The sequence below is a fragment of the Mauremys mutica genome, chromosome 1 (genome assembly GCF_020497125.1).
Source record: "Mauremys mutica isolate MM-2020 ecotype Southern chromosome 1, ASM2049712v1, whole genome shotgun sequence".
Classification (NCBI taxonomy): Eukaryota; Metazoa; Chordata; order Testudines; family Geoemydidae; genus Mauremys; species Mauremys mutica.
This window is the reverse complement of record NC_059072.1, coordinates 355,078,970-355,102,740: the sequence shown is the minus strand read 5'-3', so window position 1 is coordinate 355,102,740 and position 23,771 is coordinate 355,078,970. Positions and strand designations below refer to the sequence as shown.

Here is a 23,771-nt window from a genome sequence, read left to right as displayed (position 1 = left end):
CAGCTGGGACGAAGCAGTTCTCTGACAGGAGAGGCTCATTAAACTCCTGCAGGGCAGCACAAGCTGTATCTGTGCCTGGCACTAGGAACAGGTGTGTTTAGTGCATGCACCAGGCAGACTGTGCTGAGACAGGGGCAGGGAGCTGAGAACAGACATACTCAGAGCATAGCAAAGGCACTTGGGCACTGAGACAAAAGGAGAGGAGGTGAGACCATCCATTGAGATGAATAAAGCATTTCACATCTCTCAGGTGTATAATTCAGGCTTCATTCCTCACCAGGGGGTGTTCTCATTCAGTTGGACCACCCCACTGAGATGAGTGGGTCACTTCATACCCACTTCACCTGCTGCCAATGGGTGTGCAGAGTCCATGTCCCAATGCACTAGGCCCGGTTGTGAGGTAGGGGCTCTGGAGCTCAACTCTCTTCTCTTTCTCTGCTTACTGCTGGTACACGCACTCCTCACAGCTCTGTCATCCTTCCCATGACCCCTACCAGGGTCTTAGAGTGGCCAGGAGGAGGTAGGAGCTGGTAGCTAAGCAAAGAGGTGTGCCCAGAAAGTACCTTTATGGCCATCCACAAGTGCCCTTTAATCATGCCCATCTCACCACTTTCTTGTTAAGGCAGAGATAAGCCTGCCTGCCCCTAACCTGTGCCCTTCCAGAATGTTGAATTCACGTACACTGAAACCTCTGAAAACCAGGAAATAGGGCAAAGGTACACAATACCCCCATCCCACAACCTTCACTCTGACCTCTTTGAGTGATGCCCCAACCTGCCCCGACAGATATTGCCGCACTTCAACCTCCCAGATAATACTGAGGAATGCAGGGACAGCGTACATGAGTGCTGTAGGAGAAACTGTTACAACTTGCCTTCATTAAGGCAAACATTTCATTTAGTCGGGCTTAGGGTATATCTACCCTGCAATGTGCCAGCTGACTTGGGCTCATGGAGCTTGGGCTAAGGGGCTGTTTAACTGCAGTGTAGATATTTGGACTTGAGCTGAAGCTCAGATTCTAGGACCCTGAGAGGTGGGAGGGTGCCAGAACTCAGGCTGCAGCCAGAGTCCGAACATCTACACCGCAGTTCAGGCCTGTAGCCTGACCCCCACAAGCTCTAATAAGCTGTCACGGGTTAGTCGCAGGTGTCTAACTGTGATGTAGACATCCCCATAGTGACCAGGAGTTAGCTACACCTGGCCTACAGCTGACCACTGTGCCTTCTCTGCATCCCAGAGTTGTGAGATGTTACTAGTACAAATCCCCACGGCAAGGATAAGCCATTGTGGTCCTCTGCTTGGATGACTTACATAACTCAGTGGCGAAATGAGGGATCCCTGATCCCTAGAAAGGCAGATGCACCTCACCACATCTGACAGTGTCAGCTTTGGCAATCTGTTGCAAGTTAGTCCCCACACCATTTGACACAGCTACTCCTAACTCTGCGAAGAGCAGTTTTAGTGCCTGCAGAGTCATTGCTTTTTTAAGGCCAGAAGGTACCACTGTGGTCATCTAGTCTGATCTCCTAGGCCACAAGACTTTCCCGAATTAATTCCTATTTGAACTAGAGCATAGCTTTTAGGAGAAAAATTCGAATCTTGATTAAAAGAATTGCCAGTGGTGAAGAAAAATGCTGGCAAATGATGCGTCATAACACAGAATGCGACGTAGTCATCGTCTCTGCTTATTGAGGGGCCTCCCATGCTGACGCACACTTAAAATATATTTCTAGTGGCTAGTGCCAGCTCCAGGAGTCAGAGTTAAGATTATAGCATGGGGTGAGGTAGAAGGTCTGCCATGCATAACATTTCGGGTTCTGTCATGTTATGGTGGTAGAATATGTCTAGCCAAATGACTTTAGATCCCAGACAAACGCCAACTCAGGATGTCAGACCACAGATTGCCCTCGTTTTGGAAAAGGTGCCAGGCATTTTCCCATCATTTGTGAATTGCTCAAACTTCCCGAATTCACGGCACACATTTGTTGTGACCCCTGGCATTATTCCCACACATTAAATACTATTATATTATGCTGAAAGCAGTAGAAGGAATTAAGAGTTCACATCTGGGAAAATCATGTACTGTTTATCTGGAAGGGATCTTCAGCTGTGTTTTATTTAGTTGACACAAAGATATACAAAGAGTTGCAAGGATCTTTACTATTTATAGGGTGGTAGAGGCATGACTGGGACATGAGGTTCCTACTTAGTATGAAAGACGACTTTCACACTGCTGGACTGAACAGAACGGGAACAGAATGGGAAATTGCACTGTTCCCCATGGCGGCTGTTATCCATTTTTTCTGATTCCCTGGTGGAGGGGATTTTTTGTTCTGGTGCCTGGGCTGTGCAAGTGAAACTGTTTTCTCCTTTGCATTCCAGAGCAAGGAGTGCAGCCCCTAGGGCGTTCATCTTAGTTTTTCTTGTCTGTAATCAAATGACACGGCTAGATTCTCGCTGGAGGGAATCAAGGGAGACTATGCCAGGCTGGGTAAGACGCTCAAGGAAATTGAGGCTCAGGTGATCTTCAGTGGGATTCTACCTGTCCCTAGGGAAGGGCGACAAAGGGGTGACAGGATTGTGATGATAAATAGTTGGCTCAGGGAGTGGTGCTATAAGGAGGGCTTTGGGATGTATGGGCACTGGGAGGCTTTCGGGGACAGAGAACTGTTCTCATGGGATGGGCTCCACCTGAGTAGGGAAGGAAATAGACTTCTAGGAGGGAGGCTGGCTCAACTGATCAAAAGAGCTTTAAACTAGGAATTGAGGGGAGACGGTTGGGAGATGTCCAGTCACTCTCCACGCCAAATTTAAACATTGAGAGGGAGGACAACAGGATAAGAATGGATATAGCCAGAGGGAGGGGTTTGGAGGTAATGAAGAAGGGGGGGATGGATACTAGACCAATAGGTCATACTGGTGGTACTGAGTCCCTACCAAATTGGGTAACAAAGGTGAGAGTAGCCAAACAGCAAAAATTAGGATGTTTGTTCACCAATGCGAGAAGCCTAGGTAACAAAATGGAGGAATTGGAGCTCCTGGTCCGAGAATTGAAACCGGATATCGCAGGAATAACCGAAACATGGTGGAACGGTAGTCACGACTGGAGTACAGGTATGGAAGGGTATGTGCTGTTTAGGAAAGACTGAAACAAAGGTAAAGGTGGGGGAGTAGCATTGTATGTCAATAATGAGGTAAACTGTAATGAAATAACTAGTAATGGAATGGATAATACAGAGTCTGTTTGGGCAATGGTCACATTAGGGAAGAAAACTACTAGAGCCTCCCCTGGGATAGTGATTGGGGTGTGCTATAGACCGCCGGGATCTAGCCTGGATATGGATAGAGAACTCTTTAATGTTTTTAAGGAGGTTAATACTAATAGGAACTGTATGATCATGGGAGACTTTAACTTCCCAGATATAGATTGGGGAACAAATGCTAGTAATAATAATAGGGCTCAGCTTTTCCTAGACGTGATAGCTGATGAATTCCTTCATCAAGTAGTTACTGAACCGACAAGGGGGGATGCCATTTTAGATTTGGTTTTGGTGAGTAGTGAGGACCTTGTTGAAGAAATGGTTGTAGGGGACAACCTTGGCTCGAGTGATCATGAGCTAATTCGGTTCAAAATAAATGGAAGGATAAACACAATTGCATCTGAGACTAAGGTTTACGATTTCAAAAGGGCTAACTTTATGAAATTAAGGCGACTAGTTAGGGAAGTGGATTGGACTAACATATTTAAGGATCTAAAGGCGGAAGACACCTGGGATTATTTCAGGTTGAAGTTGCAGGAGCTGTCAGAGGCCTGTATCCCGAGAAAGGGAAAACGGTTCGTAGGTAGCAGTTTTAGACCGAGCTGGATGAGCAAGCGTCTCAGAAGGGTGATTAAGAAAAAACAGAAAGCGTACAGGGAGTGGAAGATGGGAGGGATCAGCAAAGAAACCTACCTTATTGAGGTCAGGGGGTGTAGGGATGCAGTGAGAAAAGCCAAAAGCCGGGTAGAGATGGACCTTGCGAAGGGAATTAATACCAATAGTAAAAGGTTTTTTAGCCATATAAATAGGAAGAAAACTAAGAAAGAAGAAGTGGGACCGCTTAAAACTGTAAACGGAGTGGAGATCAAGGATAAGCTAGGCATGGCACAATATCTAAACGAATATTTTGCCTCGGTCTTTAATAAGGATAATGAAGGGCTTAGGAATAGTGGCAGAGTGACTGATGGGAATGAAGGTACGGGGCTGGAAATTACAGTATCCGAGGTAGAAGCCAAACTTGAACAGCTTAACGGTAGTAAATCAGGCGGCCCGGATAATCTTCATCCTAGAATATTAAAGGAATTGGCGAGTGAAATTGCAAGCCCGTTAGCGATAATTTTTAATGAATCTCTGAACTCGGGGGTTGTACTGTTTGACTGGAGATTAGCTAATATAGTTCCTATTTTCAAGAAGGGGAAAAAAAGTGACCCGGGTAACTACAGGGCTGTTAGTTTAACATCTGTAGTATGCAAAGTCATGGAAAAAATATTAAAGGAGAGAGTAGTTACGGACCTTGAGGTCAATGGCAATTGGGACAAATTACAACATGGTTTTAAGAAAGGTAGATCATGCCAAACCAACCTGATCTCCTTCTTTGAGAAAGTAACAGACTTTTTAGACAAGGGAAATGCAGTGGATCTAATATATCTTGATTTCAGTAAGGCGTTTGATACGGTACCGCATGAAGAATTACTGGTTAAATTGGAAAAGATGGGGATTGAAATGAAAATCCAGAGGTGGATAAGGAACTGGTTAAAGGGGAGACTGCAGCGGGTCGTATTGAAAGGTGATCTGTCGGGTTGGAGGGAGGTTACCAGTGGAGTTCCTCAACGTTCAGTTTTGAGTCCGATCTTATTCAATCTATTTATCACTGACCTCGGAACCAAAAGTAGGAGTGGGCTGATTAAGTTTGCGGATGACACGAAGTTGGGAGGTATTGCCAGTTCGGAGAAGGATCGGGATATCCTCCAGGGAGATTGGATGACCTTGTAAACTGGAGTATTAGTAATAGGATAAAATTCAATAGTGAGAAGTGTAAGGTTATGCATTTAGGGATGAATAACAGGAATTTTAGTTATAAGCTGGGGACGCACCAGTTGGAAGTAACGGAAGAGGAGAAGGACCTCGGAGTCCTGGTTGATCGCAGGATGACTATGAGTCAGCAATGTGATGTGGCCGTTAAAAAAGCTAATGCGGTCTTGGGATGCATTAGGCGAGGTATTTCTAGTAGAGATAAGGAGGTGCTAGTCCCGTTATATAAGGCGTTGGTGAGACCTCATTTGGAGTACTGTGTGCAGTTTTGGTCTCCCATGTTTAAGAAGGATGAATTCAAACTGGAACGGGTACAAAGAAGGGCCACTAGAATGATCCGAGGAATGGAAAGCCTGTCGTATGAAAAGAGACTTGAGGAGCTCGGTTTGTTTTCCTTGACCAAAAGAAGGTTGAGAGGAGATATGATTGCTCTCTTTAAATATATCAGAGGGATAAATACCAGGGAGGGAGAGGAATTATTTCAGCTCAGTACTAATGTGGACACGAGAACAAATGGATATAAATTGGCAGTCGGGAAGTTTAGGCTTGAAATTAGATGAAGGTTTCTAACCATCAGGGGAGTGAAATTCTGGAACAGCCTACCGAGGGAAACAGTGGGGACGAAGGACCTCTCTGGCTTTAAGTTTAAGCTTGATAAGTTTATGGAGGGAATGGTTTGATAGGATAACACTATTTAGTCAATAGGTCAATAATGTGCCGCCACTGGTAATTAGTACCGAGGGTCAATGTTGGGATATTGAAAGTCTTTTTCCCAAGTGTCTGGCTGGAGAGTCTTGCCTGCGTGCTCGGGGTTCAGCTGATCGCCATATTTGGGGTCGGGAAGGAATTTTCCTCCAGGGTAGATTGGCAGTGGCCCTGGAGGTTTTTCGCCTTCCTCCGCAGCATGGGGCAGGGGTCGCATGCTGGACGATTACCTGCTACTTGAAGTCTTTAAACCAGGATTTGGGGACTGCAACAGCTGAGTCAAGGGAGAGAATTATTTCAAGAGTGGGTGGGTCAGCTTTTGTGGCCTGCATTTTGCGGGAGGTCAGACTAGATGATCATAATGGTCCCTTATGATCTTAAGTTCTATGATTCTATGATTCTATGATGTCAGACCACAGATTGCCCTCGTTTTGGAAAAGGTGCCAGGCATTTTCCCATCATTTGTGAATTGCTCAAACTTCCCGAATTCACGGCACACATTTGTTGTGACCCCTGGCATTATTCCCACACATTAAATACTATTATATTATGCTGAAAGCAGTAGAAGGAATTAAGAGTTCACATCTGGGAAAATCATGTACTGTTTATCTGGAAGGGATCTTCAGCTGTGTTTTATTTAGTTGACACAAAGATATACAAAGAGTTGCAAGGATCTTTACTACTTATAGGGTGGTAGAGGCATGACTGGGACATGAGGTTCCTACTTAGTATGAAAGACGACTTTCACACTGCTGGACTGAACAGAACGGGAACAGAATGGGAAATTGCACTGTTCCCCATGGCGGCTGTTATCCATTTTTTCTGATTCCCTGGTGGAGGGGATTTTTTGTTCTGGTGCCTGGGTTGTGTAAGTGAAACTGTTTTCTCCTTTGCATTCCAGAGCAAGGAGTGCAGCCCCTAGGGCGTTCATTTTAGTTTTTCTTGACTGTAATCAAATCTTTTTTTTTATGATCAAAAGAAAAGGATGCCGGAATTGCAGTGAACAAGGAAATAAACCTTTTACAACTTCACAGCTGCTTTCTGAGTTCATTATAACAGAGTCCCTGCAGGAAGCCCAAGGAAAGGAAATGCACAGGCAAATTTTGCATGGGCTGTGCATATCTACAGCAGCCTGTGTGACAAAACAACGTTGGGCAGTGTGAGATACATACTGTATATGGGACCAAATCCTGAGGCACTTTCTCTCTTTCTGCTCAGTCCTTACCTACGTGAACTCCCATTCACTGCAGTGTGAGCTCACCTGAGTAAGAACTCGATACAACTGAAATAAGAACCTCAGACTTTAGCCCCTAGATTTTAAGGGAAAGAGACACTGGTTCCCATCCTGATCTCACTCATAGCAGTGTAAGTTCACTGTCTTACCTGGTGACCCTGGGCAAACCACAGACAAGATTGTGACTGGCACCTATGTGGGTTCCCTTCCCTATACCCAGCACAAGAGCCTGCTGTATTCACAGTCCCTGCACTGTATACTACTCCCCATATCTGCCTTCCTAGGGTCACAAACCACTCAAAAAGGGGGAAGATCAGGCTTGTGCCTCCCCGCTGCAGGCCATGCACATCATGGCAGGGTGGAGGCTATATCACCCTAGAAAATGGCTCCACCTCCAAATATACACACCTACCTGTAAAGCAGGAAGCTCAGGGAGGGGGACTGCACCACAATGCAGTTTTGCATGGAAATGGCACAGTCTTGCCCTTAACCTCCCTGTGCCAGTTTCTCCAGCCACACAGATAGGATAATGATACTTAACCACCTTTTGTAACGCACTTGGAGATCCTGGAGTGAAAACGGCTACAAAAGTGCATTACATCCAGTGTGTTCACATAATGAAAGACCCTATTGCAATCCACGCATATAAGGAGACACAGTAGGGGTTCTTTAAGCACCCTAACTCTGAATGTCTTGACTCATGCATTTAAAAACTTGATGTGGCATTAACTCAGGTCTTTTCTATTTGATGTGTGTGTGCATGTTTAGAACTGTAGTAAATACATTCAAAGGTCTTAATGTGTGCATTTTTCAGCAGTTGATAAATATGAAAAGGTCTTATCATCCGTTAATCACATTTATTCAATAGATATGGAGAGGCCCTTGCTGCCCCCCCTTCCAATTTCTGCCATAGCTGTTAAAGATTTATTAGCATGGAATTTGGCTCAATATTTCTGTGTGTGTGTGCTGGCTGACCTGGAACCACTTATTTTGAATCTTGTATAATTAGAAGAATCTTCTTAAGCTGCGCCTGGAAAATCAGAAGAAGAATTACAGAAACTTAGAACTAATTTCCAGTATCTGTTTCACACGCCTCCTCGCTAGTTGTCTCTCTTATGTTATTACTACTCTTATCACTGTATTATATCATTAGAAGTATTATAATGCTAGTGGGATGTATGCTAACCTGCCATGAGGTGGAAATTCCCTGTTTCAGCCAGCTCTGTATATTAATATGTTTTTGTTCCTAATTATCCTTTTCATTTCAGTCTTTCCTGCGGTTTTGTTGAGAAATCTCCGACATCCAGTCTATCTGCTGGTGGTTTTGGCCCAAGTCAATCTGTCCGCCATGGTTGCTGGTTTAGCAACTTTCATGGGCAAATTCCTGGAGCGGCAGTTCTCTCTCACTGCATCATTTGCCAACATGATCATAGGTAAGTACTGCCTGTTACTACTGGAGACATTCCAGCTCTTACTGTACATGCTAGGGAGCACTGAAGCCCCTGTTTCCTGATAGGCTACCCCAAACTCAATGGGAGACAGCAAAACTCAAACAAAACCCAGTTCACATGACAGCAACCAAATACCTGCAGACTGATCTGCCCAGAAGCGAGGTAGGTATGGCTGGAGATGGGTGGGGCTCATTTACAAAGTAGGTCAGGAACGGGTCTACAAAAGTATATTCAGCATTCACTGAAACTGACTGAAGAGCTCATAGAGTTTTGCAGAGGGAGTTTGTCTAGCGGTTATCTCACAGGACTTGGACCCTTGAATTCTGCTCCTTTCTCTTCCATTGAGCTAGTTATGTGGCTCTGGGCAAGCCACATTAGATGTTTGTGCCTCAGTGTCCCCTTTGTTAAATAGATATATGGTGCACCTATCTACTTAAGTGCTAAAACTCTGTTTCTGTGTACTGCACCTTTAACTCTCTGTGGACTCAGGCCAATGCAATCTCCCTCTCTCAGATATATTCTCAGATGCAAACATTGGCTGGGGGGAGGGGTGGATATTCTGTGTCCTCTTAAACTAAACTAAAAATCATTAGGACTAAAAGTTGTTATTATATTATTTATTTGTATCATGATAGTGCCTAGGAGCCCCAGTCAAGGACCAGTACCCCATTGTGTTAGGTGCTCTCCAAACACAGAACAAAAAGATGGTCCAATCTGTTTCCTCTTCACATGTGGACAAATCAAAGATAATATCAGTGTTCAGGGCAACTGCAACTGCATTCCCACATATTGTTCAGCGAGGACACCCACTCTCAGGCTTCCAGCTCCCCAGCCCTGGCCTCTTTTGTGCAGAGACATGCATCTCACTCCCTCCTAGCTAGGGAATTTCCAGGCTGCACAGTTCTCTGCTTACACTGTGAATTCCCCAGCAAGTCAGACCGCCTAAGCAGGTTTCCTTTGCTTTTCTCCTCAGAAGCTATAAACAGCGTAATTGCACACAGTTTTAAGTTACCACACAGTCCTTTCTAAGCAAGCACATTTATTCTTAAGGTGAAAGCATTACAGAGAAAACATAGTACAAACAATAAAGAACCTACACTCATAATAAGCTTATCAGAGATCACCACCCTCATCTCCACAAAGGCTCTGGTTGGTGTCAGTCCCTCCAGGCCTTCCCTAAGGATTGGGGCTCTTCCTTTAGGCAGAAGGTGCTGTCCATTTGCTGGATCAGAAGGAAAGCCCTGACTCATTTTAGACTCAGGCTCTTTATCCAAAAGTCCTTTCTTTGTCCATTGGTTCTCTAGAAAATCCAATTTGAACCAGTATATGCGAGCCTCTCCAGGTGATGGCACCTCTTGGGAGGTGTTACAACCTGAGTCAATTTGCTTAATCACTCTCTGCAGTTTTTAGTTCCTGGAGGGCAGTGAAAGAAATCAGAAGTGTTTTCCGCACCCTACAGTCCACTCAGCAAAGGCCTTGATTATCTTTGACTTAAGATGTGATAATAGGAACTCAACTATGGATGGTATTTGAGTACAGATGTCAGGGAAGAGTGTTAAATATATCAAGGGCCTAGTTCCCCAAGAAGGAAATGTGGCTGAGAAGTAACTAAAATATTTTAAGAGCTCTGAGATCATCCCCAGATGATTCATTGATTTTAAGTTCAAAGAAACTATTTTGATCATCTAGAATGACCTCCAGTATAATACAGGCCTTAGGGTGTCTCCACATGGCAACTTGCTGCCCAGCAAGCTGGGGTGTAAATCTACAGTGTTATCGTGTGCCAAGCACTCATGGGCCATGGGACCCTGCCACTGCATACTAAAAGTTGGGTTGTGACCTTCGATCTACTGCAGTTTCAAACAGAACTTTTAGCTTGACGTAGGAAAGTCCATCTGGCCAGTGAGTGCATGGCTCAGTAGAGATCCATGGATTTATACCCCAGATTGTCATGCTCTAACTCGCCAGACAGACATGCCCTTAGCATGTCATCAATTGGTTCCGCATCAAAAAAAAGACAGAAAATGTGGAAATGGCAGAAGTGATAAATGACTTTTTTTGTTTCAGTTTTCACCAAAAAGGTTAGTAGTGATTGGATATCTAACATAGAGAATGCCAGTTAAAATGAGGTAGGCTCTGAGGCTAAAATAGGGAAAGAATAAGTTTAAAACTACTTAGGGTACGTCTATACTACCCGCCGGATCAGCAGGTAGTGTTTTATGTATCGAGGATTGATTTATCGCATCTCGTCTGGACGCGATAAATTGATCCGCTAATCGATGCCCGTAATCCACCTCGGCAGGAGGAGTAAGCGGAGTCGACGGGGGAGTCGCGGCAGTCGACTCGCCGCCATGAGGACGGCCAGGTAAGTTGAACTAAGATACTTTGACTTCAGCTACTCGAATAGCGTAGTTGAAGTTGCGTATCTTAGTTCGAACCCCCCGCTATTGTAGCCCAGGCCTTAGACAAGTTAGATGACTTCAATTCACCAGGGCCTGATGAAACGCATCCTAGAATACTCAAGGAGCTGACCGAGGAGGTATCTAAGCCATTAGCAATTCTCTTTGAAAAGTCATGGAAGAGGGGAGAGATTCCAGGGGACTGGAAAAGGGCAAATGTAGTGCTCATCTATAAAAAGGTAAATAAGGACAACCCGGGGAATTACAGACCAGTTAGCTTAACTTCTGTACCTGGAAAAATAATGGAGCAAATAATTAAGCAATCAGTTTGCAAACACCTAGAAGATAATAAGGTGATAAGTAACAATCAGCATGGATTTGCCAAGAACAAATCATGTCAAGCCAATCTAACAGCTTTCTTTGACAGGGTAACAAGCCTTGTGGATAGGGGGAAACAGTAGATGTGGTATATCTTGACCTTAGTAAGATTTTTGATACTGTCTCACATGACCTCATAAACAAGCTAGGGAAATACAACCTAGATGGAGCTACTATAAGGTGGCTGCATAACTGGCTGGAAACCATTCCCAGACAGTAGTTATCAGTGGTTCAGAACCAAGCTGGAAGGGCATATTGAGTAGGGGCCCACAGGGATAAGTTCTGGTTCTAGTTCTGTTCAATATCTTCATCAATTATTTAGATAATGGCATAAAAATTACACTTATAAAGTTTGCAGACGATACCAAGCTGGGTGGGGTTGCAAGTGCTTTGGAGGATAGGATTAAAATTCAAAATGATCTGGACTAACTGGAGAAATGGTCTGAAGTAAACAGGATGAAATTCAATAAGGACAAATGCAAAATACTTCCCTTAGGAAGGAACAATCAGTTGCACACATACAAAATGGGAAATGACTGCCTAGGAAGGCGTACTGCGGAAAGGGATCTGGGGGTCATAGTGGATCACAAGCTAAATATGATTCAACAGTCTAACACTGTTGCAAAAAAAGCGAACATCATTCTGAGATGTATTAGCCGGAGTGTTGTAAGCAAGACACGAGAAGTGAAGTAATTCTTCCCCTCTACTCCACACTGATTAGGCCTCAACTGAAGAATTGTATCCAGTTCTGGGCGCATCATTTCAGGAAAGATGTGGACAAATTCGAGAAAGTCCAAAGAAGAGCAACAAAAATAATTAAAGGTCTAGAAAACATGACCAAGGAGGGAATTTTCTCCATTTTAGTCATGCTGAGCTTGAGCTGATGGCTAGTCACCCATGAGGTGTCAGAGAGACAAGGGAAAATTTTAGTTTGGCCAGAAGGAGATGGGTCCAGAGTAGAGAGCTAGATATTTTTAGAGAGTAAACACCAGAACTGAAACGATAATCCAGTAAGGGTCTCAATCATGCCATATCCAGAGGTCAGACCAGATCCCTACTTTTATGCAATTATCCCCTGCTGATACATCCAAGGATCATGTTTGCTCTCTCAGCCACTGATTCACTCTGGGAGCTCATATTAAAGTGTTTATCCACCATGACTGCTAAGTCCTTTTATCAGCCACTGCTTTCCAAAGTACAGTGCCCCACTTTGATGTATGATCTTAATTGAATTGTACTAAAATGGATATTGTTCAGGTGAGCCCAAATTATCATGTAATCCAAATGGCTTTGTAAAACTGACATGTCCTTTTCATTATTTATCACTCTACCAATTTGTGTGTCATCTGCAAACTTTCCCAGCAATGATTTTATGTTCTCTTCCAGATACTTGATAAACATATCAAATAGCATAGAACAAAGAACAGAGCCCACTAGTAGAAATTCCCCCACTGGATGATGATTTCCCGTTCCCTCCTACAGGAGACAGTGGGTCTCATGGATAGATCACTGGGTTGGGCCTCAGGAGAGCTGGGTTTTAGTCTTGGCTCTGCCACTGGTCTGCTGAGTGACCTTGGGCAAGTGACTTCACTTCTTAGTTTCTCCCGCTGTAAAATGGAGACGTGATGCTTTGATGCTTACGTCTTTTGTAAAGTGCTTTGAGATCTACTGATGAAAGATGAGATGAAAAGAACAGGGAATTATTATTTACAATTACGTTTTGAGATCTATCAGTTACCATTTAATCCATTTACTATGTTCTGCATTGACTGGAAGGTGTTGACGTTTTATCATTGATATTTGGATCTTAACTCTTTGCTCTTGTTTCTGTTCCCAAGGTTCTGTGAACATCCCTGGAGCAATGGTTGGAATAGTGGCGGGTGGAGCCATCATGAAGAAGTTCCACATGACTCTGAAACAGTGTGGTGGCATGTGTGTCATTGGCATGCTCCTCTGTGTGATCTTTGCCTTTCCCCTCCTCTTCCTGGGCTGCCCGACGCAGAAAGTTGCTGGCCTTAACTACAGACGAAGGTACCACTCGTAATATAGACCATAAGGTTGACCCTCTGACACATTTTCATTGGCTGACTGATTGATTTATAAAGTGTCCCTTTCCATGTGCATTCCACAAAGATTACACAGGAATTAAAGCCCAAAAAATCCACGAAAAGGTCACAAACCTCACAAGTTTAATGAATTTTATCACAAATAATTTGGAATAAAAAACTCATACTAGAAAATGCTTGACTCATCATTCACTGGTTGATAATTTACCAAGATGTTAACATGGAGAGAATATTTTTGAAATAATGGCTGCCTCTTTATATGTTGAAATGCAGGCAGAACCTTACCCTCTATTAAGAAAAAGAGACCCCTGGTAGGGGGGGAGTTTTGACTACTCAATGCGTGGAGTGTAGTTTAGAGCTGAAGGAACCTGCTCACACGCAGTGATACCTAAAGAAGAAAATATTAATTCTGAATTGGGAATTTTTTACTTTTACATATTCCTGATGTGGTACCGTTAGTTCTCATGAGCTGCTAAGTTCCTCTTGCATGGGTTGGTAGTAATTGAAGGAGAAATATATGGCATGTATATACGTGGCTGCATCCTTTGTTCATGGCCAGACTTTCGAACTTTTGAGGGATTTTTAAGAGGTACAAGAATTAATCTATGGAAATTATATTTTCTGTGGCTTTGGCAGAGTCCACAAATACACACTTTCATTGTTAAGCAAGCAAGCTCTTGTTCACTAATATCTATATACATATGGTATACTACATAAACCCACAATGTATATATTAATATAGTCATCTCTTTCCTTCTACTGTAGCTCTGATGTTGGACCACACTCTTTTGAATGTAACAGTAAATGCAACTGCCTCGATAAGTCCTATAACCCTATATGTGGGGCTGATGGGATTGAATACATCTCTCCATGTTTTGCTGGCTGTGAAGTTGTAAACTCTGATGCGGACGAAAATAAAGTTCTGGTGAGTAAAGTTTTTTTCTTCACTCAGCACTAAAGCCCTGACTTGGCATTGCTAACGAGTAAGAGTCCAATGCAAAGATCAATGCTGATAATTCAGTGATACTGTTTAGATCAGCTTTGTAGCAAGAAAATCTTTGGCCAGATCTACCCTAAGAAGTTAGGTCAACCCAGCTCTCCCTAAGCAACGTAATTAAGATGACCCAACCCCTGGTGTAGACAGTGCTACATTGATGGAAAAATTCTTTTATTACCCAGCTACCGCCTCTCAGGGAGGTGGATTAACTACAGAGATGAGAGACCCTCTCCTGTCACTGTAGTGTGTGTCTGCTGACGTGCTACAGAGGCACAGCAGCAGTGGTGCAGTTGTGTTGTTATAGTGGATTAAGTGTAGACATAGACTCCATCTTTATTGTGAACTGAGCTCTCACGTGCCTTTTGGATGCTGTCTCTTTGCATCACTGCTGAAAGTAGTGCTGACAGAGGACGAATGGAAAGTTCCAGGAAACACTTGGCAGAGGTGTATCCTCTTAAGCACTCTGGAGTGTTTTGCTGAAATTTGTAGTTCAGTGCCTTGTTCGGGGCAGTACTTCTGCAAATATAGCATTCAAAATGACAGTGAACAATGAGTTTTCAGAAAGATCAGGTGAGCAAAATATGTTTCCCACTTCTACTGCTTTTAATCAGCTCAGGTTTGGCTACTGGGACCTTTATTTAATCTTTAATATATTCTGTGCTTTTCAAAGGCACCCACTGGTTTTTGGCAATGACAGTGCTAGAGTTTACTGTGCTCTCCTCACAAGTCATCACTTAAAAGGGCCCTTTTCATAATTGTGTTTTCTTGTAGTGTAACTATACTATGGGATGGCCATAAATAGATATGGAGAGCTCTGGTAATACAGGGGCCACCTTGGTGTACGAGCAAGTGATGCACTCATGTCACAATGGTGTTAGTGCCCGGAGGTGGACGGGGTTGGTAATGGTGTCAGCAGTGACTGAAAGTTGTTACAATCTGATGGCTGTGCAGTGGCTCATGAGAAATGAGTTCAAGTATCAGAGGGATAGCCGTGTTAGTCTGGATCTGTAAAAGCAGCAAAGAATCCTGTGGCACCTTATAGACTAACAGACGTTTTGGAGCATGAGCTTTCGTGGGTGAATACCCACTTCGTCGGATGCAATGAGTTATTATTATTATTATGTATTTGTATAATGGTAGCACCTAGAAGCTCCAGTCAACTAACAAAATCGTCCAAAGCACAGGACTTGGTGGTGATGGAGGACTTCAAATACTCAGACATCTATTGGAAAAATAACACGCAGGGCACAGATTATTCAACAAGTTCTTGGAATGTATTGGAGACAAGTTTTTATTTCAGAAGCTGGAGAAAGCTACTGGGGGAAAGGCTGTTCTAGATTTGATTTTGACAAATAGGGAGGTTGAGAATTTGAAAGTGAAAGGCAGCTTGGGTAAAAGTAATCATGAAATAGTATATTTCATGATTCTAAGGAACGGTAGGAGGGAGAACAGCAAAATAAAGACAATGGATTTCAAGAAGGCAGACTTTAGCAAACTCAGGGAGATGGTAGGTAAGATCCCATGGGAAGCAAGTTTAAGGGGTAAAACAATTGAAGATAGTTGGCAGTTTTTCAGAGAGACATTATTAAGGTCACAAGAGCAAACTATCCCACTGTGTTGGAAAGATAGGGAGTATGGCAAGACACCACCTGGCTTACCCAGGAGATCTTCAATGATTTAAAAATCAAAAAAGAGTTCTACAAAAAGTGAAAACTAAGTCAAATTACAAAGGATGAATATAAACAAATAACACAAGTATGTAGGGACAAAATTAGAAAAGCCAAGACACAAAACAAGATTAAACTAGATAGAGACATAAAGGGTAGCAAGAAAACATTCTACAAATACATTAGAAGCAAGAGGAAGACCAAAGACAGGATAGGACCATTACTCAATGGGGTGGGGGAAACAATAACAGAAAATAGCAGAGGTGCTTAATGACTTCTTTGTTTCGGTTTTCACCAAGAAGGTTGGTGGTGATTGGACATCTAACATAGTAAATGCCACTGAAAATGATGTAGGATCACAGGCTAAAATAGGGAAAAAACAAGTTAAAAAATTACTTAGCCATGTTAGATGTCTTCAAGTCACCAGGGCCTGATGAAATGCATCCTAGAATACTGAAGGAGCTGACTGAGGAGATATCTGAGTCATTAGCAATTATCTTTGAAAAGTCATGGAACAGGGGAGAGATTCCAGAAGACTGGAAAAGGGCAAATACAGTGCCCATCTATATAAAGGGAAATAAGGACAACCCGGGAATTACAGACCAGTCAGCTTAACTTCTGTACCTGGAAAGTTAATGGAGCAATTAATTAAACAACCAGTTTGCAAATATCTATAAAATAATAAGGTGGTAAGTAACAATCAGCATGGATTTGCCATGAACTAATCACTTCAAACCAACCTGATATTCTTCTTTGACAGGGTAACAAGCCTTGTGGATGGCGGGGAAGCAGTATACATGGTATATCCTGACTTTAGTAAAACTTTTGATACTATCTTGCATGACCTTCTCATAAACAAACTAGGGAAATGCAACCTAGACGGAGCTACTATAAGGTGGCTGCATAACTGGTTGGAAAACCATTCCCAGACAGTAGTTATCAGTGGTTCACAGTCATGCTGGAAGGGTATAATGAGTGGAGTCCCACAGGGATCAGTTCTGGGTCCAGTTCTATTCAATATCTTCATCGATGATTTAGATAATGGCAGAGAGAGTACACTTATAAAGTTTGTGGATAATACTGAGCTGGGAGGGATTGCAAGTGCTTTGGAGGATAGGATTATAATTCAAAATGATCTGGACAAACTGGAGAAATGGTCTGAAATAACTAGGATGAAATTCAATAAGGACAAATGCAAAGTACTCCCATTAGGAAGGATCAATCAGTTGCACACATACAAAATGGGAAATGACTGCCTAGGAAGGAGTACTGCGGAAAGAGATATAGGGGTCACAGTGGACCACAAGATAAATATGAGTCAACAGTGAACACTGTTGCAAAAAAAGCAAACATCCTTCTGGGATGTATTAGCAGGAGTCTTGTAAGCAAGACACGAGAAGTAATTCTTCCACTCTACTCCAGTTCTGGGTGCCACATTTCAGGAAAGATGTGGAGAAATTGGGAAAAGTCCAGAGAAGAGCAAGAAAAATGATTAAAGGTCTAGAAAACATGACCTATGATTGACAAAATTGGGTTTGTTCTGTCTGGAGAAGAGAAGACTGAGAGGGGACATGACAACTGTTTTCAAGTACATGAAAGGTTGTTACAAGGAAGAGGGCAAAGAATTGTTCTTCCTAACCTCTGAGGACAGGACAAGAAGCAATGGGCTTAAATGGCAGCAAGGGAAATATAGGTTGGACATTAGGAAAAACTTCCTAATGGTCAGAGTGGTTAAACACTGGAATAAATTGCTTAGGGAGATTGTGGAATCTTCATCACTGAGATTTTTAAGAGCAGGTTAGACAAACACGTCAGGGATAGTCTAGATCAGTGGTTCTCAAACTAGGGCCGCCGCTTGTTCAGGGAAAGCCTCTGGCGGGGCAGACTGGTTTGTTTACCTGTCGTGTCTGCAGGTTCGGCCAATCACGGCTCTCATTGGCCGCGGTTCGCCGCTCCAGGCGAATGGGGGCTGTGGGAAGTGGCGCGGACCGAGGGATGTGCTGGCCGCCCTTCCTGCAGCCCCCATTGGCCTGGAGCAGCGAACCACAGCCAGTGGGGGCTTCAATTGGCCGAACCTGTGGATACAGCAGGTAAACAAACCGGCCCAGCCCGCCAGGGGCTTTCCCTGAACAAGCAGTGGCTCTAGTTTGAGAACCACTGGTCTAGATAATACTTAGTCCTGCCACGGGTGCAGAGGACTAGACTAGATGACCTCTCGAGGTCCCTTCCAGTCCTATCATTCTATGATTATTACTATTTATTTGCATAATGGTAGTACCTAGGAGTTCCATTCGTGGATTGAGACCCCGTTGTGTTGGTGGTAACAATCTAGTTCTTAAGTGGAGAAATTAGACATATTACATCATGGTTCGCGCTGATGCAAACCTACAGAAAATATAATAGTTAAACATGCTTTCTCTCAGTGAGCTTTGGCAGCTGCAGCACCTAATTCTCACCCATTAGTTCTTTGATAGTCAGGATTACCCTATTCACTGTTCAAAGCCTGAAATCAGTGACTTATTGAGTGGAGTGGACTGCACTGACCAGAAAATTACAAAATCTAAAATTTTCTCACACAGTCTGCTCACAGTAACATCCTTTCTCTAGCCCAAGCTGACCAAGATAATTGTAATCCATGGCACTTAACACCCAGTGGAAAACTCCATCAACAATACTGTCACCCTTCTGCAGAGCCATAGTAGATATTGGGGTCTTACCAGTCAGTTTCCCATTAGAGGAGAAATCAGTGTCATGGAGTCTGGGTATTTTCTTAGTGTAACTTGTTTTATTTGCACTGTGTATACCAGTTCTTGAACAGGTCTGGTCACAACCAACACATAAGCAAATCCCTCTTTCAGAAATCTCAGCCAAAACATCGATTTCCATCCCCCAGGGATCAACTCTTTTGCAAGTGGTTAAGAGAGAGTGAAAATTCTCCTGCTCTTTGCAATAGTTTCACCCAAAAGAAACTACATTACCAAACTAACTGCAGTGCAGCATTTCTTCAAAGACTGAACAGCATTCAAATACTAAAAAAAGAGCTTGTAAACTATATGTAACAGTGCCATCTGGGGTCTCCTGCCATCACAATATAATTCCTTTACTGGAAACGAACTCTAAATATATCTATTATTCGAGTACATATGGTGCCAACATTTAACATTATTATTGCCCCTGTCAGAGTGCCGGCAGCAGCACCCTGATCACTGATGTTGCTGCAGCACAGAAGAGGCTGCAGGCTTAGCTGGAAGCAGTTAACCACTTTTCTATTGGGGGATGATGAGCAGCTGGGTGATAATTACTAGACTACCGATACAAGTGGCAGTAATTGGGAGGAAGAGGAAGCAGGGAGAGGAGCTCAGAAGGTGAACTGTATGAAGAAGAAAAGCTGTCTGGGAAGCCCCTGCTGCAATATGCCTGTGTCGTGTTCTGTTTGCAAAAGATCTGTGGTATAAAAGAAACACACGGTGAAAGGAAAAGGGCCTGGGTGTGTTTATGACCATGGGATGATGGAAACTGGCTAAGCATCATGGCACACCAGATAGCTGAGAGAGGACCGTGTGGAACTGCTCTACAGTATCATACTAGAAAGACTTAGTCCAACATTCACTCTGTTCTTACTGGCACTGAACATGGTGGCCTCACAATAGCTACAGAGAGATGCTAATGGGATTAGAACATCTCCCCCAAGGTAGCTCACAAGTAACCACAGTGGTGTGGCAATGGCAGAAGAATGGTTATGAACCAACATTCAGAAAATCTGTGCAGGGCATTGTTTAATCCTTAGATTGGCATTTTGAGGGGACTTCCCCAGACCAGCAGCTTACTCACCTCCATACCTGCAAACATACAGTAGAAATTGCCATATTTTTGTTGCAATTTTTATCCTCTTTGATGCCTATTGTCAAGCTAGACACCTATGAGGCAACATAGGTTAGTATATGGGGCATTGGATGGGGAGCCAGAAGAGATGGGTTCTGTTCTTGGCTCTATCACTAATCTGTTCTGACTTTGGGTAAGTCATTTCACTTTGCTATGCTTTGGTTTCTCCTTCTGTCTTTTGTTTGTCTGGTTAATTTCATTGTAAACCAAACCAAATACATAAATAATGTGAAACATTACAAGTCCATTTTAAAGAAGTAACATTCCCCTCCTCCTACCACACACACACACACACACGATAGGAACTGAATTTACACTCTTTTTGAAGGTGTTCCTTTCAACAAATAAACTTCCTGCTAGAGCATACTCCTGAATATGGTTGTTTTTAAGTTTGTTCCTTGCAGGAACACTGTGTCCTACCCCTAGCTTACTCCACTCCAGAAAGCCTTCAAATACTTTTACGTTCTAGGTTGGTGCTCATAAAACGCACCCATGTATTACAGATGCTCCCTGACTTATGCAATCGTTCTGTTCTGGAACGCCTTGCATAACTCGAATTTTGCGTAAGTTGGAAATATATACCCGACAGTTATGCAAAAAACCAAAAACCCTCCTATTTCTAGCTTATGGAACTTTTTCCGTAAGTGCGGATTTGCGTAAGTCAGGTCTTGCGTAACCCAGGGTGCGTCTGTATTTGTATTACAGTAGAATCCAGATGCCCCAAACACAATAAGGGCCCCATTGTACTGGGTGCTGTGCAAACACATAAGCAAACACCATCTAGTAAAACCAGCAATAGCACTTCCTGCAGCACTTGTCGGGGGGAGGAGCGAGTGAGGCCTCCATCCAACCATGGACATATCTTGACCCAGTTTAGCTTGGGAGATCTTAAGCACTTCAGGGCATGGACTGTCTCTTACTGAGTCTTGGTCTAGTGCCCAGCACTAGACCAACACACAGTAAATTGGGCATTATAAGTAACCATGACAAGGAGATGAGTGCAGACAATGCCATGGCTACTAAGACTGAACTTGCTCCTTACGTGCCTACTAATGAGTTACTTGCCCAGCTTTCCACAGAACAACTTCAATCTCTTTTTGGTTTGGATTCACCCTGGTCCCTGCCAGTATCTCCTGTTTCCTGAAAATTAAAACTAACTCCCATCTGTCATACAGCACGAGGAAACCATGTTCTTGCTGCTCGTTAACCTAGATAACAGAGTTTGTTGCACTGCAGCCACTCAAGACACAAAGTCATCTAGACAAAAGCTGCACTTTACTCTTCCCACATGCCAGCAGTATATCGTAGTTATTGGTTCCAAATTCTCTGCTCAGAGAAATGGCTAAATTGCTGCAGGAAAAATAAACATGGTTATTACATTTTATGGTATTCCCCAAGCACAAGCTGTCATGGGTGTAATTATAGTTCTGTTACTGTTTCCATCGCCAACCCTGAAGGGTAAGTGGCTATAGCACTGTGATACCTTTTATTTCCTGTCTCCTGCACCATTACATTTCTAAGAACTCCTGTGTGCAGGGCTGGCAGACATTTTGTTCTTGGAGTTGCTGCCACCTGGTTCAGAGGAGCCATGTACACAGTACTCTCTTCTGGGGATTGTATTTCCTTCATTCTGCTTTTTTTCTTACTGTAAGATAAAAGCCTTCACAGGCTGAAAGCATGTTTTGCCACGTGTGTATGGAAACATAAACTCAATTTGCATCAGGGCTACTCAAACTTTGCCCAAAGTGAAGGCTGCACTGACCTATTGCCAAGAGCCTGAGGACCACAACCCATTCCCCTCACATGGAGCAGATTACATTCTCATTTTTCACACAGGGGTGCGGGCTGCAGGAAGTACAGGCCCCATCATACAGTGTCCATCTTGAAATGAGTGACCTTCCACCAAGCCATAGTGGAGCATTGTATGTTAGGTCCCACAGTTTGCACAGACTGCACCTCTCTAAGGAAAGATGAGCGCGACCTTCCCGTCATCACCTATGGATGGCGTATTGTTGGCTATTTAGAACATAAGTATATAACCAGGCCCAGTAACAGTAGGGTGAACTATTAACAGAGTTACAGAGACCAGAGGTAGTCTGAAGAAACCAGTGTGGTGTGTGCCTGGGAACGGGTGATGATAATGGTGGCACTGATACTGTTTGGTAGCTAAAGGACTCCCTGTGCTGGAGCTGGTGTGAGGTGAATGGAAACACCTCCATTCAGGACTCTGAGGCACAGCACAGAATTCTCTGCCCAGGGGGCTGGGGGCGTTAGAGTGGCGTTAAGCCATCCTTGTGCTCTCCCAATCGTGAGCTGCTCCAGGGATTGTGGAGGCCCTCAGCAGAACTTTGGCAGCCCTGGGGGCCAGTCGAAGTTAGAGTAGCCTCCTGGAGCTGCTCTATGGGGTGCAGCATTGCCTGGAATCTCCCTGTTCAAACATCCATCTCCTGCCCCCAGCCCCGCTTCCAGCATGCCCCCTACACCAGGGCTTGTGAGGGGTTCTCAGAAGGTAGCCTTATGGCTGTCTTCTGCAGTCAGTCCGTCACTGAAGGAATTCTCCTCCAGCTCGACGTGGGACTTTTAGGGCACCTTATGTCATTCTGGCCCTTCTACATGATGTATGGGGATGGGAGGGAAGATGGGGCTCTAACCCCTGAGTGGTGCTTTGGTGGTGTGTGCTAGTGCCAATAAGGACTTGTATGAAAAACATCCCAATACAGTCCACATGTAACTCAGTGCATGTCCCCAGAGCTAAGAGATTAGTGTGCCAACTCCCATTGTGCCACTTCACTCACACACTATATAAACAATCTGAACCTGACAGGGGCAAGAACTATGTGTTTCCTCCTCTGTGGGAAAAAGCAACAAAACTTTAAATACCAGCAAGCCCCAGCTAGCAAAAAAAAAAAAACATGCAACATGCACGGTTTGATGTGACCTACTTTCTCATCTGAGAACTCAATTGCCAGATATTACCACTGAGTAATATTATTTGACATCCAGCGATGAAAGAATTTGTGGTTGGCTGCCCGCCAGAACAGGAGTCTGGCTGCTACTAACTCCCACAACCCGCAGAGCTGGTTTCAGAGGTTTGGGGAAATTCTTTTTCGAGCCATGACTGTGAAACACAAGTTATGGTAGCAGGATTTTCTAAACCAGGGTTTATGTAATGTGAAAAGGCTCCCAAAGGCAGCTCTGTGCTGTGTTAAAACACCTACGTGTACAAATTGGGTAGCGTACGTATTTCGCAAATACTCTCTGTTGGATGGATTCAGGCCTGCTCAGATATCTGTGGCTGTGTTGCCTTCTAGTAGTTAAAGGCTTTGAAATGAATCTGTGGTCACCCACTGCCGTGAAGTCACAGCCGAATGAAAGGAAAGGAGCATGGTCTTGTTTGGAGCATGTGCATGGGAGACAGATGTCTTGTGGTTGTATTCCTGGCTCTGCTGTGACTTTGGGCAAGTCCTCTAAACTCTTTATGACCCAGCTTCCTTATAAAACAGACACAGTAATTCCTCACTCAGGGTGGCTTTAATTAACCTTAACTACGGTAATTACTGTTTGTAGAAGTGCAGAGTGTTATCTTCTAAAAGAAAACCACACACTCAACTGTCTGTTGGACTCAACCTGAAAAGACTGCAGGGCTCAGATTAATACATATGGCCCCAGGGAACCAAGACATTTCAAACCTGGTGCTGACATCACACATTCATGTGCTACAGACCACAAATACATTTACCCGATACATCGCACACACACACACTTGGGGAGGCCACTTCTACTTGAGTTAAAGGAGCACTTCCTTAGCTGGCTATTGACGTAGTAAGATTGCCTGTTGTGCTAAGTTAACACAGGTGGAAAAAGAGTGGTGCCCCAAAGACTTTACAATCTAACTAGACAAGATAAACAGCACACAACCA

General features: G+C 43.7%; 1 protein-coding gene across 7 annotated transcripts in view; it reads left to right on the top strand.

The window, feature by feature from the left end:
* Positions 1–23,771, top strand: part of SLCO2B1 (solute carrier organic anion transporter family member 2B1) — a 186,507-nt gene that overhangs the window by 143,110 nt on the left and 19,626 nt on the right. For all 7 annotated transcript variants that reach the window (XM_045022735.1, XM_045022742.1, XM_045022729.1 and 4 more), the window contains 3 exons: positions 8,280–8,444; positions 13,078–13,270; positions 14,071–14,230. In XM_045022735.1, coding sequence (XP_044878670.1) covers positions 8,280–8,444; positions 13,078–13,270; positions 14,071–14,230 — 518 coding nt within the window. The remainder of the gene's footprint in view (positions 1–8,279; positions 8,445–13,077; positions 13,271–14,070; positions 14,231–23,771) is intronic.